This window comes from Durio zibethinus, chromosome 12 (assembly GCF_047325235.1).
Source record: "Durio zibethinus cultivar Kanyao isolate XHJ-2024 chromosome 12, ASM4732523v1, whole genome shotgun sequence".
Taxonomy (NCBI): domain Eukaryota; kingdom Viridiplantae; phylum Streptophyta; class Magnoliopsida; order Malvales; family Malvaceae; genus Durio; species Durio zibethinus.
Window position 1 is genome coordinate 3,989,319 of NC_143173.1, and position 16,272 is coordinate 4,005,590.

Here is a 16,272-nt window from a genome sequence, read left to right on the forward strand (position 1 = left end):
TCATTTATTTAGGTTATCAGTATTTTTTTCATTATAATAATGCTTTAAGACTAGAGACTGTGATCCGTGGATTTAAATTGAATGTCGGTTTCTTTTCAAAGGAAATGCTCTGGAAAACAGATTGATGCTTTATTTCCTACCAACAATGTAGAAATGGGAAAAAAATAGTGAACAATAAAATAAATAAACTAAATCCGTAAGAGATCATACATGAAATTAATAAACACAAAATACGAGTGACTGCAGGTAAAATTTTTTTTATTTTGTTATATGTATTTAATTAATTTTTATTGTAAAATCTATTTCATCTAAAAACAAAAAGGTGAAAGGTAATAAAAGAAATAAATGATGATGAGATGTGGTTATTTCGATCGGATTGATTTGGGTTTTTAATGGAAGTTATCCAATTTAAAAATATAAAATAAGTGAAAAGATAAAAAAAGAAAAAAGAAAAAGGAGAAAATAAAGAAATAAAAAGAAGAGCTCATAGAAGATGCTATATAGATACTTCTATTAAGTCGAAAATATTAATTTCTTAAATTAAAGTATTAAATAATTAGTTTATTAATATAACATATATTTTTTTGTTCAATTATGACAAAAGAGGCATTTCGGTAAGTATATTAGAAGAGGTATTATAGTAATTTCAATTAATTATAAAAAAAAGGTAGTATAATCTATTTAGATACTTATCATTCAATTGTCAAACAATTAGAATTGCATTATGATCATTGTTAAGGGGATCACTTTCATATAATTGTATGAATGTTAAAATTTAACACTTAATTATGAGGTAATAAAAAATATTTTAGTAATTATGATAAGAGGGTATTATAGTAATTTTGATAAATTATAATATGAAAAATATTTTCGTAATTATAGTAGGAAAGATATTATGATAATTTTGACAAAAGATGGTTGGAGGATATTTTCATAATTATAGTTGTTAGAACATTATATTAATTTTGGTCAATTATAATAAGAGAGGGATTTTAGTAAATATGTTGAAAGAACATTATAATAATTTTAGTTAATCATATAAAAAGAAACATTACAATCAATTTGGATATATATAATTTAATTGTCAAGTAATGAAAAAAGCATTTGATTATTTATAAGGGGATTAATTTTATATTATTATATGGATGTTAAAGTTTAATACGTAATTATGAAACAATTAAAAAGTTATTTTTGTCATTATGTTTATAAGTTATTATAGTAATTTCAATCAATTATAATATAAATGATATTTTGGTAATTATGAAATGAGAGGTATTATAAGAAACAATCAAAAAGGCTTTTTTTTTTGTAATTATGATTAGAAAGTATTATAGTAATTTTAGTCGATTATAATATAAGGAGTATTTTCATAATTATATTAGGGGTATTATAGTAATTTTGATAAAATATAATATGAAGATATTTTCGTAACTATGGTAGATGAGGCATTATAGTTATTTTGACAAATGATAATGGGAATGTATTTTCATAATTATAGCAAATGAAGGTATGAAGATATTTTCATAATTATAGTTGTAAGAGCATCATAATAACTTTGGTCAATTATGGTAAAAGGAATATTTTAGTAATTTTGTTAAGGGGTATTATAGTAATTTTAATTAATCATTGAAAAAAAGTCATCACAATCAATTTGGATGTATATATATTAATTGTGAAGCAATTAAAAAGACATTACGATCGTTTCTAAAAAGATTAATTTCATATTACTATATGTATGTTAAAATTTAAAACGTAATTATGAAGCAATCAAAAAGGCATGTTCGTAATTATGTTTAGAGGGTATTATAATAATTTTAGTCAATCATAATATCAAAGGGTATTTTAGTAATTATGGTTGGAGAACCATTATACGAAGTAATCAAAAAGACTTTTTGGGTTATTATGGTTAGTGGGTATTATAATAATTTTAGTCAATTATAATATGATAGGTATTTTCATAACTATAATAAGAGGTATTTTCGTAATTATGGTTAGAGAATATTAAAATAATTTTTGACAACCAAAGGGTATTTTCGTAATTAGGATAAAAAGCATTATAATAATTTTGAGTAAATAACACCTGTGGTCCTTAAACTTTGGATCAAATTCTATTTTGGTCCATAAATTTTAAAAAAATTTTACTAAGTTCTCAATTGCTCAAATGTATGCCAATGTAATCATTCCATCTATGGAATAGTTTAAATTGACAGCAAATGTGAGCTAGCATCACATAATAACATTAACTAGCATTTTACAATGTAGATGAAGGATTAAAATAGAATTTTCTCAAAATTTAGGAAGAAAGATGAAACTATCTTAAAATTTTATACATTACATATTTTATAAAATATTAAATTAAAATTATATTTTTATTGTAATATAATTTATTAGTTATATTTTTTAATAAAAATATTTTTTTAATTAAAATAAGTTAAAAATATTAAACCAATAGTGATTCATACAAATTAAATCTTCTAATCAATAATTGAGTCAAAGAAAAACTTTAATTAAGTTAATTTATTTTTCTCACTATCAAGATGTTTGTTTTTATTCAAACTCTGACCACAATTTTTTACATTATGTAAAAATACTAAATTTTTATGCATACCATCTTTATCCCTTGAATTGAAAGATATTTGAATTTGTAATTTTCTTTGGTGGTTAGGGGACAAAATGTCTTCAAAAATAAACAAATCATAATGACTTTTGTCTTTATTTTCAATCATTTTTTGATGTCTTGCAATAAATTCGTCAGAATTCTTTTTATCAATATAGTTGTTTTCTTAATATCTTTGATTAATTTTATATTTATTTTTATGAATCAATGAGATACTTATAGTTTGATATAGAATAAATTGTCTATCATTTTTTATAGAAAGACATATCGTTTTAAAAACAAAAAAAATTATTTTTTATTAAAAATATTATTTTATTTATAAATCATAATAAAAATTTTATTTTCTATCCATAAAATATATATTTTAAAATATTAATTAAATATATTTTATTTTCTTTTTTCAAATATATTTTATAAAAAATAAATAAAGGAAAAGATAAAAATAATTCAAGAAAAATTTTATTTTTATATGTTTTATAAAATATTATATTTTTTAAAATTTTATTATGATCAAATTTATCAATAAAAATATATTTTTAATAGAAAATAGATTTTTAAAAAATTAAAATTAAGTTGAAATTTTCAAAATAATTTTGTTAAATTACATATCATTTTAAAAAACTAAGTAAAAATTTTTATATTGATTTAAGAAGTTAAATAAAAACTCTATATCATTTTAAAATATTATGTAAAAATTTTAAGATCATTTTAAAAAATATAAAAATTTTATATTCATATAAAATAAAATATAAGTTTAAAATTTTTTATTTTTTCTTTTTTTATAAACATATTTTATAAAATATATTTAAAATGAAAAAATAAAAGATATTTAATATTTAAAAAAATTATTTGGATAGAAAATAATATGTTTTAGTATGACTTATGAGTAAAATAATATTTGTTATAATTTTTTATTTTTAAAATGTATTAAATTTTTTTAAAAAAATTGAAAATTTTAACTTAATTTTAAGTTTTGAATATTTATTTTCTATTTGAAACAAAAATCTTATTTTCTATTTGAAACAAAAATCTATCTAACAAGTTATATTATAACAAAAAATATAATGCAAAACTATCAAATTCAATTTAAAATTATATTTTTTGTTATAATATAATTTATTAGATAGATTTTTATTTTAAATAGAAAATAAATATTCAAAACTTAAAATTAAGTTAAAATTAAATGATAATTCTATTTTGGTCCTTAAATTTTGATAAAATTCTATTTTGGTCACTTATCTACCACTTGAGTTGCTAATTAACATCATCGCGTGATGTCAGTTAGTATTTACTTTAATTTAGACAGTTTCTTAGAATGATGGATTATATTGACATACGTTCGGATAATTGAATACTTAATTAAAATTTTTTAAAGTTTAAGAATTAAAATAAAAATTGGCTCAAAATTTATGAACCAAGGGTATTATTTACTCTTTTAATAATTATGTTAGGAAAAATATTAAAATAATTTTAGTTAATTACAGAAAAAAAGATATCATAGTTAATTTGAATACATGTAATTCAATCGTTAAGTAATTAAAAAAATATTATAATAATTTTTTAGGGAATTAATTTCATATTATTATATGAATGTTAAAATTTAACGTATAATTATAAAGTAATTAAAAAGATATTTTCATAATTAAGTAGGAGATGCATTATATGAAATAATTAAAAATGGACTTTGTGCAATTATGGTTAGAAAAATATCATAATAATTTTAGTCAAATATAATATAAAAAATATTTTCATAATTATGATAAAAAAAGTATTATAATAATTTTAGCCATAGAAAGGGAAAAAAGAAAAAAAAAAAAAAAAACGTGACATACAATTAGTATAAAATGGGTTTGTGAAAAAAAAATTAAAAATTTTTTTTATTAAAATTTTTTTAAAAATTTAAATTTGAGAAAGAGAAAAAAAAGGTAAAAATGAAAAAAAAAAGTTTTATATAAGTGAATCTTAAATATAAAAAAAAAATCTTCAAATTATATATAATAATTTTATAATTTTTAAAAGTATTTATTAAATACTTTTAAAAAATGAGAAAAAAAGTAAACGCAAAAAATGACGTGAAATAATAAAAGCAAACGTTACCGTAAATCAAACAACTTTCAAATGTGTTGTAAAAGATTAAAAAAAAATCTTTAGATTTTTTAATTTAAAAAAACAAAAAATAAAGAAAGGTCAAAAAGAAAACAAAAAAAATTTAATATAAATGGGTCCACACAAAATAAAAATTTAATTTTTACAAATATTTTTTATAATTTTAAAAAATTATTATTTAAAAAAAAAGAAAAAAAAAAAAGAAAGGCAATCTTATATCATCTAATATAAAATTAATGTTTTATAGGTACAATGTGGCAGAAGTACTATGCTCTATTAGTAAAATTAATTTTACATGTATATATCTAATGGGCAATGGCTAGTTCATTATTATGAAGGGGCCCAATCTCAAATGTTGGTCGCATCACCTTTTAGACTTTAGCCAGGCGTCAACGTAGTAACGCAAAACCACCCAGAAGGCAGAAACTACCCTACTAACGGCAGCACCAGATCCCAACTCTTCAATCGAAATCAGTTTGAAGTTCCTTCTCCTCGTTCAGTCTCTCTGACAAGAGCAGAGCCAAGCCAGAGAGAAAAAAGATAGAGAGGAAGAAAACAAACAGTATTCAGGTAAGCGATCCGTCAGCTTTTTATCTTTTTTCAATAATTTTTATCTTAAATCTCTTCTACTTATTTCTCGAATTTCCTCCGAATTTTATTTCAATCGAAACATCACTCTATTTCTGCCTCCCTTTCTCATCCCTGCATCTACATTTTGTTTTCTTTTTTTAATTTTTTCGTTTAAGAATTGATTTGAAATAATTTCTTTTCTTAATTGATTCTTCCTTTAAAATTTTGCTGAATTTTGACGTAATCTGAATAGCTCAACTTTCATTTTCTCTGATTAAAATTTTTCTTTTGATTTATGAATTTTTGCCTTAGAAATGAATTAAATTATATGTTAGATTAATCAGATTGGATCAGCTAATTTTTATTCTTCAGATTTGATAAAATACAAAGCAAATTATAGATTTCTGTTGTGTATTTGTAGTTAAAATGGAAGGGAGTTCGATTTTAAATTTATTAGTTTTTTTTTTTTTTGTATTTTTGGTGAAATTTTGTAGGGGTTTGAATTTGTGTGGAATTTGAAGTATTTTTTGAGCATCAATGGAACGTGCTGAACTAACCACTGAACAGGTTGGTGATTTGATCACTTCATTTGCTTTATCAGTTATAATTTTATATAAAAAGTATTATTGAGTTTCAAGTTTTGATTCTTTTGGTATTGAAATTCAAGAGCTTTTGCGATCATTTGGTCGTTGCTTTTGTTATTTCCTTTTGCTTTTGGAAGCAAAATGTAGAAATTGCGGTTGGATATTAAAGCAAACGGTAAATTTGAAGATTGACATTAAATTGTAAAATTTTTTTTCTGCAAAAATTAGACTTTAAAATTTCATCTTATGGTAGATTTGGGTTACTTCCTTGGTCGCTTCTTTTTATTTTCTGTTATTGAATGCCAAGGACAGTCTTTTGTACTTGAAGTTGTATTTTAGCTTTTGAAACCCAGAAAAAGGATAAAGCTTCTTGAAAAATAGTTTAGGTATTCTCCTCTTGAACAGCTTTGGTGGACTACACAGGTGTTAGGGTTCTTTTAGACACTTCAAGTTGTTTGTTTGTTCACTTTGTCATGGATAGCGGAGCGCAATATTATTTGCTCATTTAAAATTTCCCTGATCTTAATTTGTTGAAAATTTATCTTGTGGTTATGTTGTTCCTGTGGTTTCCTGGTTCAAAGAATCTAATTTATTTTATTTTTTAACCGTTTATGTATGATATGGTTAATTATGAATGGTTTCTTGTTAGCAGTGATTCCATTTTGAGCGTTTTGTTCTCTTTTAAAGGTTCTGAAGAGGGACATCCCATGGGAAACATACATGACAACTAAGCTGATTTCAGGAACAGGCCTTCAGCTGTTAAGGCGTTATGATAATAAAGCTGAAAATCTCAGGGCACAGTTGTTGGATGATGTAATTTTTATAGCTCTTCTTAACTTATGAGCTTGGTTTTATTTTGTGTATAAGTTCTTTTTCCTCCCTCCAATTACTTCAATAGTTTAATTAACTTCACTTCCATCATGAACTGAATCAGGTTTTGAAAGCCTAACTATAATTCTATGGGAAAATCTGATATAATTAATGGTAAAAGAAAGATTTTATGGAGTCTTTGCAATGATGTTGATTAGTGAAATTGACTGTGACAGGATGGACCAGCCTATGTTCGAGTGTTTGTTAGCATATTACGTGATATATTTAAGGAAGAAACAGTGGAATATGTTCTGGCTTTAATTGATGAAATGCTTGCAGGTATTGGAAGAATATTGGTCTTGTGATGACACATTCATCATAAATAAATTTACTTACCATTATTTTCTATTGCAGCCAATCCGAAACGAGCCAGATTATTTCATGACAAGTCTCTTGCAAATGAAGATACTTATGAACCTTTCCTAAGTTAAGTTTTTACTGAAAATTGTTTTCATCATTTATCTGTGGCTGAAGTTAAGTTTTTGTTTTTTTTAGTGTGAATAAATAAGGTGGCTGATATTCTTTAATCTTTCAATTATCATTCGACTCGTAGTATTCTAATAGAGTATATAGTGTCTGTTTGATGATTTAGAATAACCTTTCTAAATGTTAAATATATACATATTGGTGTCACTTCTCCTTTATTGCATTTTATTTTGACTCCAAATTGATTTGGTTCCTTGGCGCTGAATCTGCTGATGGCTTAAGCTGGCTCATATTGTTAGTGATGGCTATGATTCTTTAGGATACTTGTTTCTTCGGAAAGTAGGTCTTGGACCCTTGAAGAGTTTTTAGATGCAAATAACTTGTATCTTGAAGGCCACCCTGTAATCGGATTATATATGGCTATCAATGTCATGTGTTCTGTTTTTATCTTTATTCTACTCTTTGGCTATTATTACCTTATAGAATTGGAAGAATAAAAGTGTTTCTTAGTTAGCTTTTAAGATATTTGTTCATGTAAACTCAATTTCTTATCTTGTACTGAATTACCTGAACTAAAACTAACAATCCACAATTTGGTCTACTTTCAGATTGCTCTGGAAAGGTAACTGGTTCATTCAAGAAAAGAGCTGCAAGATGCTTGCCTTGATAGTAAGGTATGTGATCCATCTAAGTAATGAAGTACTTGTTTAAAGGAACTTAATTAAATGGCATGGTGTCTTACATGCTTTATCTAATGACTCTTTACATTCTTCTTTCTATTAATTTACAGTGCCAGGCCAAAAACCCAGGATAGCGTTGTTGCAAATGGGGAAGCCTCAAATTCAAAGAAGAAGTTCGCTACCATTGATGATGTACTACAAGGATTGGTTCAATGGCTTTGCACACAGGTCAGTGCACTGCTTTGAATTCTGTTTTTCATAGTCTGCAGAGCATTTTTCCTTTCTTATGGCTGGAAGAAGTTGACTTCCTTGGTAGATGTTGACCAGATTCTCCCTCTGATTTTACATGCCTTCTGGAAGTTCCCTTCTCCATTTTATAGTCTGTGGTTTCTCATTCTCACGCATGACCTTGTTGCAAAATGATTTCTTGTGAAGAAGATTCTATTTATTTCTGTCAACTTAGGTGGTAGTCGTCCTTACTTCCTGATGCCCAATGTCTTTTGCAGCTGAAGAAGCCTTCCCATCCTAGTCATGGTATTCCAACTGCTATTAACTGCCTTGCGGCATTACTGAAGGAACCTGTTGTCAGATCTTCCTTTGTTCTAGCAGATGGGGTGAAGTTGTTGATTCCTTTAATTTCTCCAGCATCCACCCAGCAATCTATCCAGGTTTTCTTTTATTCACATTTTAAGGTGTTTAGGTTTTAAAAATGAAAACTTTGCCTCGTAGGCCATCTGAATGGCATAATTCTGAGATTGACAACTAATCTTTGTAACAGCTTCTTTATGAAACATGTCTCTGTGTGTGGCTTTTATCTTATTATGAGCCTGCAATTGAGTTTTTGGCAACATCTGGGGCTCTACCACGACTGGTTGATGTTGTTAGGAGTTCCACAAAGGAGAAGGTGAGGTCTTTTCTCTTATGTTATCGAGTCCATTTTCATTTTATCCAAGTTCTGGCTTGTAATATCTATGTTGCTGGAATGAAATGTATGTATGAGCAGGCATCCTGTAATGTGTTATATGAGCAGACTTCTGTTATTTTCCTAGCTTTCCTGTTTTTCCCTTTAACCTTGTCTACAATTCTGTATGAGCTTTGAATTTTTATTGTTACAAGGGACAAATGCATGCTTTCAAGTGCAGGTTGATTAATCTATTTCTATGTTATCATTTAGTCATGTTATTTTTAATCATTTGAAATATATATGTTTGATTTGTATAAATTTGTTTATTTGGACATCAACAATGGCTGCCAGGTTGTCAGGGTTGTTGTATTGACCTTTCGAAACTTGTTGTCCAAAGGCACATTTGGTGCTCAGATGGTTGACCTTGGACTGCCACAAATTGTTCAGAGTTTGAAAGCACAAGCATGGAGTGATGAGGTAAGAAAACGGATGGTTTAATGCTTATTTGGCCATATAATTCTTATGTTAAATGTTATTTTTCCTCGAACTTAATTATCAGATTCAGTACAGCTAAACTGAATTTTATGAACTCTTTACGTACGGATGCTTGCTTATTGAATTGATTTGGATATCTCATAGGATCTGTTGGAGGCTCTCAATCAACTTGAAGACGGGCTGAAGGATAATATTAAGAAATTGAGTTCCTTCGATAAGTATAAGCAGGAAGTTCTCCTTGGTCATCTTGATTGGTCACCCATGCATAAAGATCCATTGTTTTGGCGTGATAATATTACATGCTTTGAAGAGAATGATTTCCAGGTATATGTTTGTCTTCCTCTCATTTGCCTTCTCCTAGTAGCTTTCAAGTTCTCACGCCGTTTACTTGCTTGTCTTTTGGTAATATTACACACTCCCATGCATGCAAACTGCTAATTTGCATAAGAATTTTGGTCTTTTGGTATGACTATTCCTCTTAGAAGGAAAGTACTGTCATGGTACATTATTGAAGTAACTCCCAGGTGATTGTCTGCATTTTTGTAACAATCATTCATGTACGAGTATAGATTGGTAAATTTATGAAAAAAATGTGTTTATGGAAAAGAATGCATATTGTCTGATACTGTTAGAATTCAATTTCTGATGTAGTGCCTCTGGCAAATTATGACGGTTCATTAATTCTTGATGCTGATTTCATCTTTGCAACAAATTATTCTCATAATAATTTCAACAAATCTGCTATTGTTCTGAAACTTTAACATTACATTTTCAATGTATTTTGCTTTTTGTTGCATTGCAACACTGTTTGGGAAGTACGGGATCGGTTTAGATAAGCACTATTATAATGATTAAGAATATCCAAGTAGAAAACTGTGGTTAATTAGTTATCATCTACTTTTCCAGATTCTAAGGGTCCTAATTACAATTATGGACTCATCGAACGATCCTAGAGCTCTGGCTGTTGCGTGCTTTGATCTCTCACAATTTATTCAGCACCATCCAGCTGGGAGGGTGATAGTGACTGACCTCAAGGCCAAAGAACGGGTGATGAAATTGATGAACAACGAGAGCGCGGAGGTTACCAAGAACGCCTTACTCTGTGTCCAGAGGCTTTTCTTGGGTGCCAAATATGCTAGCTTTTTGCAGGCCTAGTTCCGCTTAATGATGCAAGGTCATGTCTCATTCTACCATGGAAGTAATACAGCCAAGTGGATAGTAAGTAAATTCGGCTCCTTAGGTGTTTTATTTTCATTTGAGTAAATTCATCAGTTGATCTTCTATCAGATGTTTGATTCAAGAATTAATTTACTTTTTGTCAAAAACTTCAAAATTATTATTAATTTTTTTAAAATTTTGAGTTGTGGAATACCTTTTTTTTTTCTTTTACTTGTTATCAATTTTCATCAATAAATTTTTTTTCCTATTATACATTGCAAGTGAAAATTTTTAATTCACAAGTAAAATTAAGGGATTAAAATGCGTTTTATTTAATCAATAGAAGTAGTCTAGGGGAGTCATAGAAGTCAATATGACTCGTATTTGATGACGGATTTCGATTTAATTTGATCTCTTAAGATTTTTTTTTTTAAATCAAACATTGGGTCAAGTCGAATCGAATAATAAAAGAAAAAAATTGAGGTCGAGTTGAGGTTGAGTTTTAGATAAATTTGATTTTATTCGATTTGATATATATAAAAAATTATTTTAATTAATTAATTTTATATTTATATATAATTTTATATTTATATTAAAAAATATTTTATATTTAAAAAATAATATTTTATTAATTTTAGATTGGATCATGTATAATTTTATATAATATTATATTTGGATCAGATTTGAATATAAAAAAATTAAAAAAAATTAAATTAAATTAAATTCAAATATTATATATATATAATCGAATCGAGTTTGAGTAAAAATCTGTTTCAATCCGCGTTGTCATCTATGGGTGATTGTCTTCAAGTCTAGTGGGTCATGGTACCCCTTTTCAGTCGGTGAAGAGCTAAAGGACAATGCAATTGAGAGCCCTCAAGTGCACAGGTAAGGTGTTACCTAAATACACTTAACGGTGCAATTGGTCGTTGGGGACACTACCCCCTTGGATTCCTTCTCACCGACCGTTCGGTGAAATCAAAAGGGATCCTAAGCCTATGCCGATGAAAATTGTAGCCCACACTTTTAGTCACCTACTCTGGTCCCTCTAAGCCCTTAAACCTTATATATAGTACGGCTATGTTCTCAGATCAGTCTTCTCCTTCTGTCCTGTTAAATGATCTACCCTCTTCGCCACCTGTACAGACGCTAACCACTGCAGCTTGTTCAACTGGTGCTATTCTTGTGACAATATAGGAAGAGTACTGGTATAAATAAATACAACGTTTAATATCTATATTTGTATTCATTTTTTAATCTTAAAAACAATCATAAATAATATTTTAACATTTATTAGCTAATCGAGTAAATCATGAATATAAGAAAATTTATTTATGTTTAATTTATTTGTAAAATATAATAGAATTATCGATAAATAATTTGTGAATAAATTTGATTTTTATTTATTTATATTCATTTATTAAATTTAATAAATGATTATTAATAATATTTTATAATTCGTTAATTAAATAAATTAATTTTAAATATAGTAAAATTTATTCATATTCGGTTCATATATATTCTAAAGACTTTTTTCCCTTTTTTTTTTTTTGCATGGAGCCTCTGATAATGCTTAACTATTCCTTTTATATATTTGGATTTTCACATAAACAAGTATGAGTAAAAATACATTTAATAATTTTAAACACCATACAAAAACGTTGGAAAAGAAGATACAAAAATGATAAAATTTAACAAAAATTAAAAAAATTTATTTTGTATTTGAAATGTCAATATGAGTTTGACACAATAATTTTTACATTAACTGTTCATAAGTGGGGATTAATCCAAATAAATAAAAAAAAAAATCTCCCCAAAGGATACAGAAAGCTTAAAACGACCTTACAATCTGTCCAAAGAAGAGATCAGTACTGGCAGAGGTAAAGGGAGCTAAAGTGACCATGAAAGATAGAAAATTGAAACATGCCATGTGGTACAACATGTGGATGTTTTTGTTATGAAAATTGCCTGGAAACTTCATATTCGTAATTAATAGCAAAAACAAAAACTCATAAAAGCTATATATGCGAAAAGCAAAGTGGCACAAGTTGGAAATTTTTTACGTTTGTTAAAGAAGTTTGTCGAAGAAGTAGTACGCCTATCAACTTGGAAGATTATTTTATGGCCAGAGGCAAGAAGAAGACAAATGCCAAATTTCCCATAATATTTACAGGAATTTTGTTCTTTAAAAAATGTTTGCTCAAGCAATTAATTTATACTTGCCATTATCATTAATAACTTAAATAATAATTTCTTTCCACATTTGGAGTTAAGTTATATTTATTTTGAGGGGATCACATGTTTTACTACTTAATTAGATTTAGTGCTCATTTGAATTTCACGGAACCTCTGGTGTGATGTGATTGAATTTACTGTATCACTAATTGAATTCAAATGTTAATTCAAATAAAATTTAATTAGTAAAAATTGTTCATTAAATTTTTTTTCAATCGTAATTATGATAATTTTTATTATTATTTTTAATTTTATCGTAATCAATCTCATAATTTATCCAAATGATACCTTAATGGATGAAAAGCCTATCCAACTAATTATTAAACCTCATAGCTTAGCTATATAAAAAAATTTATGCAAGGTTTTATAATTATTTGTAATAAGTGATGGGTGAAAATGAATATCAAATAGCATTTTAAAATTTATACATAATTACATTTTTTTGAACATATAGGGTTTGTCAAAAATTTTAAAATCAAGGACGAATTTAGGATTTATACTTCCAGTGAAGGTAATATTAATGGAGAGGATGTGATATATATATTTTCTCCTTTATTTACAAATTTTTTTAGTATAATTTAAGCAAAGAGAATAGGAATTCAATTCTATTTTTTGAAGATTTGAATTATGTCCAATTTAAATATAATATTTACATACCATATCAAAGTCCAATTGGGTTTTCATTTTTTAAATTATATATTTTTTCTATCTATGTTTAAATGTTAAACATTTACTTTATTTAATTTTCAAATGAGCATAATAAATACTTAGGATCAAATTATTATATGAACACATAATTATAAGTGGTAAACAACAATGTTGTAATGGTGGGAGTCCACATTATAGATTTTTTTTTTCTAGATATCATCATTTTAATTTTTATTTTAGTTTCATGCCAAACCTAAAGGATCATAAACACCTTTCACTTCTTCATCACTACAAACCTTTTAAAGGAATTACCAATTAATATTAATTAAGAAAAAGAAATGTAAAAAAATATGTATTATCACTGTTCAATAGTGATGACTTTTTTTTTTTATAAGAAAAATCCGATGATAGATAGGTTGTTCAGTCCCTCAAGTTAAGGTAAGATGTATTGTACCTAACAAATTAAGATAGGTGACTGTAGGTCATGTATTCGAGATGATCTCGACAGATGACCATCGGTAGGACTCGAACCCAAGATCTCTTCGTCGAAAAAAATGACTTTAATCGATTGAATCAACTACTTATTGATATAGTGATGACTATTAGCCTCGTTACCATTGTCACATGCATCAATGTTTCTTTTTCTTTTTAATTTTTTTCTCATGTTTTTACCTTTTTGGGGGAATGACATGCATGGGCATAGTGTGTTCTAGAATCAAGGTTTTAGTATTTTTTTAGAAAAAAAAATCATAATCTAATAATAATAAAAATGACCAAAAATTTGAAATTTAAATTTGAAATTTAATAAATATTATCTCTTAAAAATAATTGTATAAATTGATTGAGTAAACCATAAATTCATCGTGTTTATTCTTTAAGAAATCTTCTTATGTGATATAACAATTGATTAATAAAGTTCATGATATGTAAAATTGAAAATAGCCTTTTTTTTCCCTCCAATTTTTAACACATAAGAAGATTAAGATCTTTGTGTTTATCATTCATTCTCAACTATATGAACTACTCAAAAAATGCTAATAAAAAATGTAAGTTTTTTTCTTGGCATATAATTTCTTTCTTTTCTTTGGCATATGATGTGTGATTAGCTAGTTCTAATCCTTCCCAATTTACATGTGACAATAACAATTTTTTATTCATAGTAGCCCAAGTTCAAGTTTTTTGGATCATGCTTAAATATTTGATTTGATTCACTAATAAGTATATTTATTAAAAAAAAAAAATCAAATTTGAGCTCTTTTCCCATAAAAAAATATATGACTTGGAGTTTATATGGTTTTTATTACATTATTAATTGAAAAAAGGAGGGAAAAACTTTGGCAGCAAATATGTGGACCCAATAACCTTTAAACCAAATTACATGGGCCATGGATAATTAATGGAACATGGTTCATGTCACAGAGGATTAATGTATCCTAACCAAATTACATTAATTCAAAACCCTTTATTATGCATGAAAAAAGCTTGGCAAAATCTCTGTCTGTTTGTCTCTCATGGGATTTCATGTTTCTTGTCTATCATATAAGTTTTAGTTGAATCATAAAGGTTCGTTTATCAATTTAAATAGCAAAAAAAGAAGTGTAATTAATATCGAACCGATCAATTACTCCCACCAAATCATTTATGCAATGGTACGTCTAATTTTGTTTCTTAATTTTGTTTTTATAAGGTTTAGTTAAGGTAAGTGAAACTTTCACAATTCAATTCGAAGATAAAATATATTTAAATTACATTTGATGGTAGTATGACGAGAGAGACTTTCATTACATCGACATTATGTTTTATAATTAACCCTAAAAAAAAATTTCTATAATGCTGTTAAATAAATTCTTATTTAATATATATATCATATATATATAAAGAAAAAACAGAGATAATAGCTATTGCTGAGAACATAAAAAATTTCAAGGATCACAACTTTAAGGTGAAGTGGTTGCAAAGATTAGTCATCAAATTTTGCTCTGTTCATATATTTTTCTTTTTGTTCCACTTTGTTTTCAGGTTGTGGGTTCATTGTCAGCAAAGCTCTCTCCTATATGTTTATGGGTGAAATTGTTCTTAACTTATTAAAATTGCTTTTATGTTTGTCCAGAGTTCGAATCTCGGATTTTATTCACATAGAGATAAATTTTCTAAAATTTCTTTTTAGAAAATAATTTTTTTCTTAAAAATTTCCTTTAACCATTAGTTCATTTGAAAATTTTGAGGCTTTGGTATTTTGTTAATTTTATAAAATTGAATATTCTCAAACATTCAAGGCTTCAAGTATTTTCCATCTACTTGCATTTTGGTTTAAAAACTTGAAAGAAAGTCTAAACAATATACAATATAAAATAATTGGATAAAGTTGACCGATCATTATTACTTAGGATGATGATTATGTTAATAATTTTTTTTTAGTTTTTAATCTAACTTTTTATCTTAATAATTATTTGACTGAAAAAATATTATGTATATAAATTTCTTCAAATTTATAATTTTTAATTTCAAACTCTAATTATATGTCAATTAATTTAAAGGTCAGACGTAGGGTGGGCAACCCAACTCGTTTCCGATAGGTTTCAACCAGACTCGTGCTCATAGAATTGAGTTTGTTTTTTTGAAAATCGGGTTTGGGTTTTAGACCTGACCCGACCTAACATGATATTATATAAAAATAATTTTTTAAAATAATTTTTTATTTATATATATTTAAATAATTATATATTTAAATATATTATTTTAAAAATAATATTTTATATTTAAAACATAATATATTATTAATTTCAGTTCGAATTGAGTACGATTTATACATTAACGGATCGGATCGGATCAAATTCGAGTATGAAAAAAATTTAATCTCGGGTCGGGTCAAGATTGAATTTGATGGATATAAAGTCAGGTCGGATTTGGGACAAGCAAAAAATCCGTCCCGACCCGACCTTTTACCAACCCTAGTCAGACGGCATACTCCTTTTTAAA

General features: G+C 26.5%; 1 protein-coding gene across 2 annotated transcripts; it reads left to right on the forward strand.

Moving 5' to 3' along the window:
* Positions 1–5,154: 5,154 nt before the first annotated feature.
* Positions 5,155–10,621, forward strand: LOC111297042 (V-type proton ATPase subunit H-like). Of its 2 annotated transcripts, none has more exons than XM_089769135.1 (12): positions 5,155–5,293; positions 5,788–5,860; positions 6,565–6,690; positions 6,924–7,026; positions 7,102–7,172; positions 7,780–7,847; positions 7,964–8,081; positions 8,360–8,521; positions 8,632–8,757; positions 9,109–9,234; positions 9,397–9,576; positions 10,159–10,621. In XM_089769135.1, exons 2-12 carry the CDS (start codon positions 5,831–5,833, stop codon positions 10,405–10,407), a joined length of 1,359 nt encoding a protein of 452 aa, XP_089625261.1. In that variant the 5' UTR covers positions 5,155–5,293; positions 5,788–5,830; the 3' UTR covers positions 10,408–10,621. The 2 variants fall into 2 exon arrangements, with proteins under 2 accessions (XP_089625261.1, XP_089625262.1); XM_089769136.1 differs by having other exon boundaries at positions 5,279–5,293; positions 6,530–6,690.
* The last annotated feature ends 5,651 nt before the right edge of the window (positions 10,622–16,272 follow it).

Coding starts and splice junctions, on each gene's coding strand:
- LOC111297042 (XM_089769135.1), top strand. CDS start 5,831: ATGGAACGTGCTGAACTAACCACTGAACAG. Junction 9,235..9,396: donor CACAAGCATGGAGTGATGAG/GTAAGAAAACGG, acceptor GATATCTCATAG/GATCTGTTGGAGGCTCTCAA. Junction 9,577..10,158: donor TTGAAGAGAATGATTTCCAG/GTATATGTTTGT, acceptor CTACTTTTCCAG/ATTCTAAGGGTCCTAATTAC.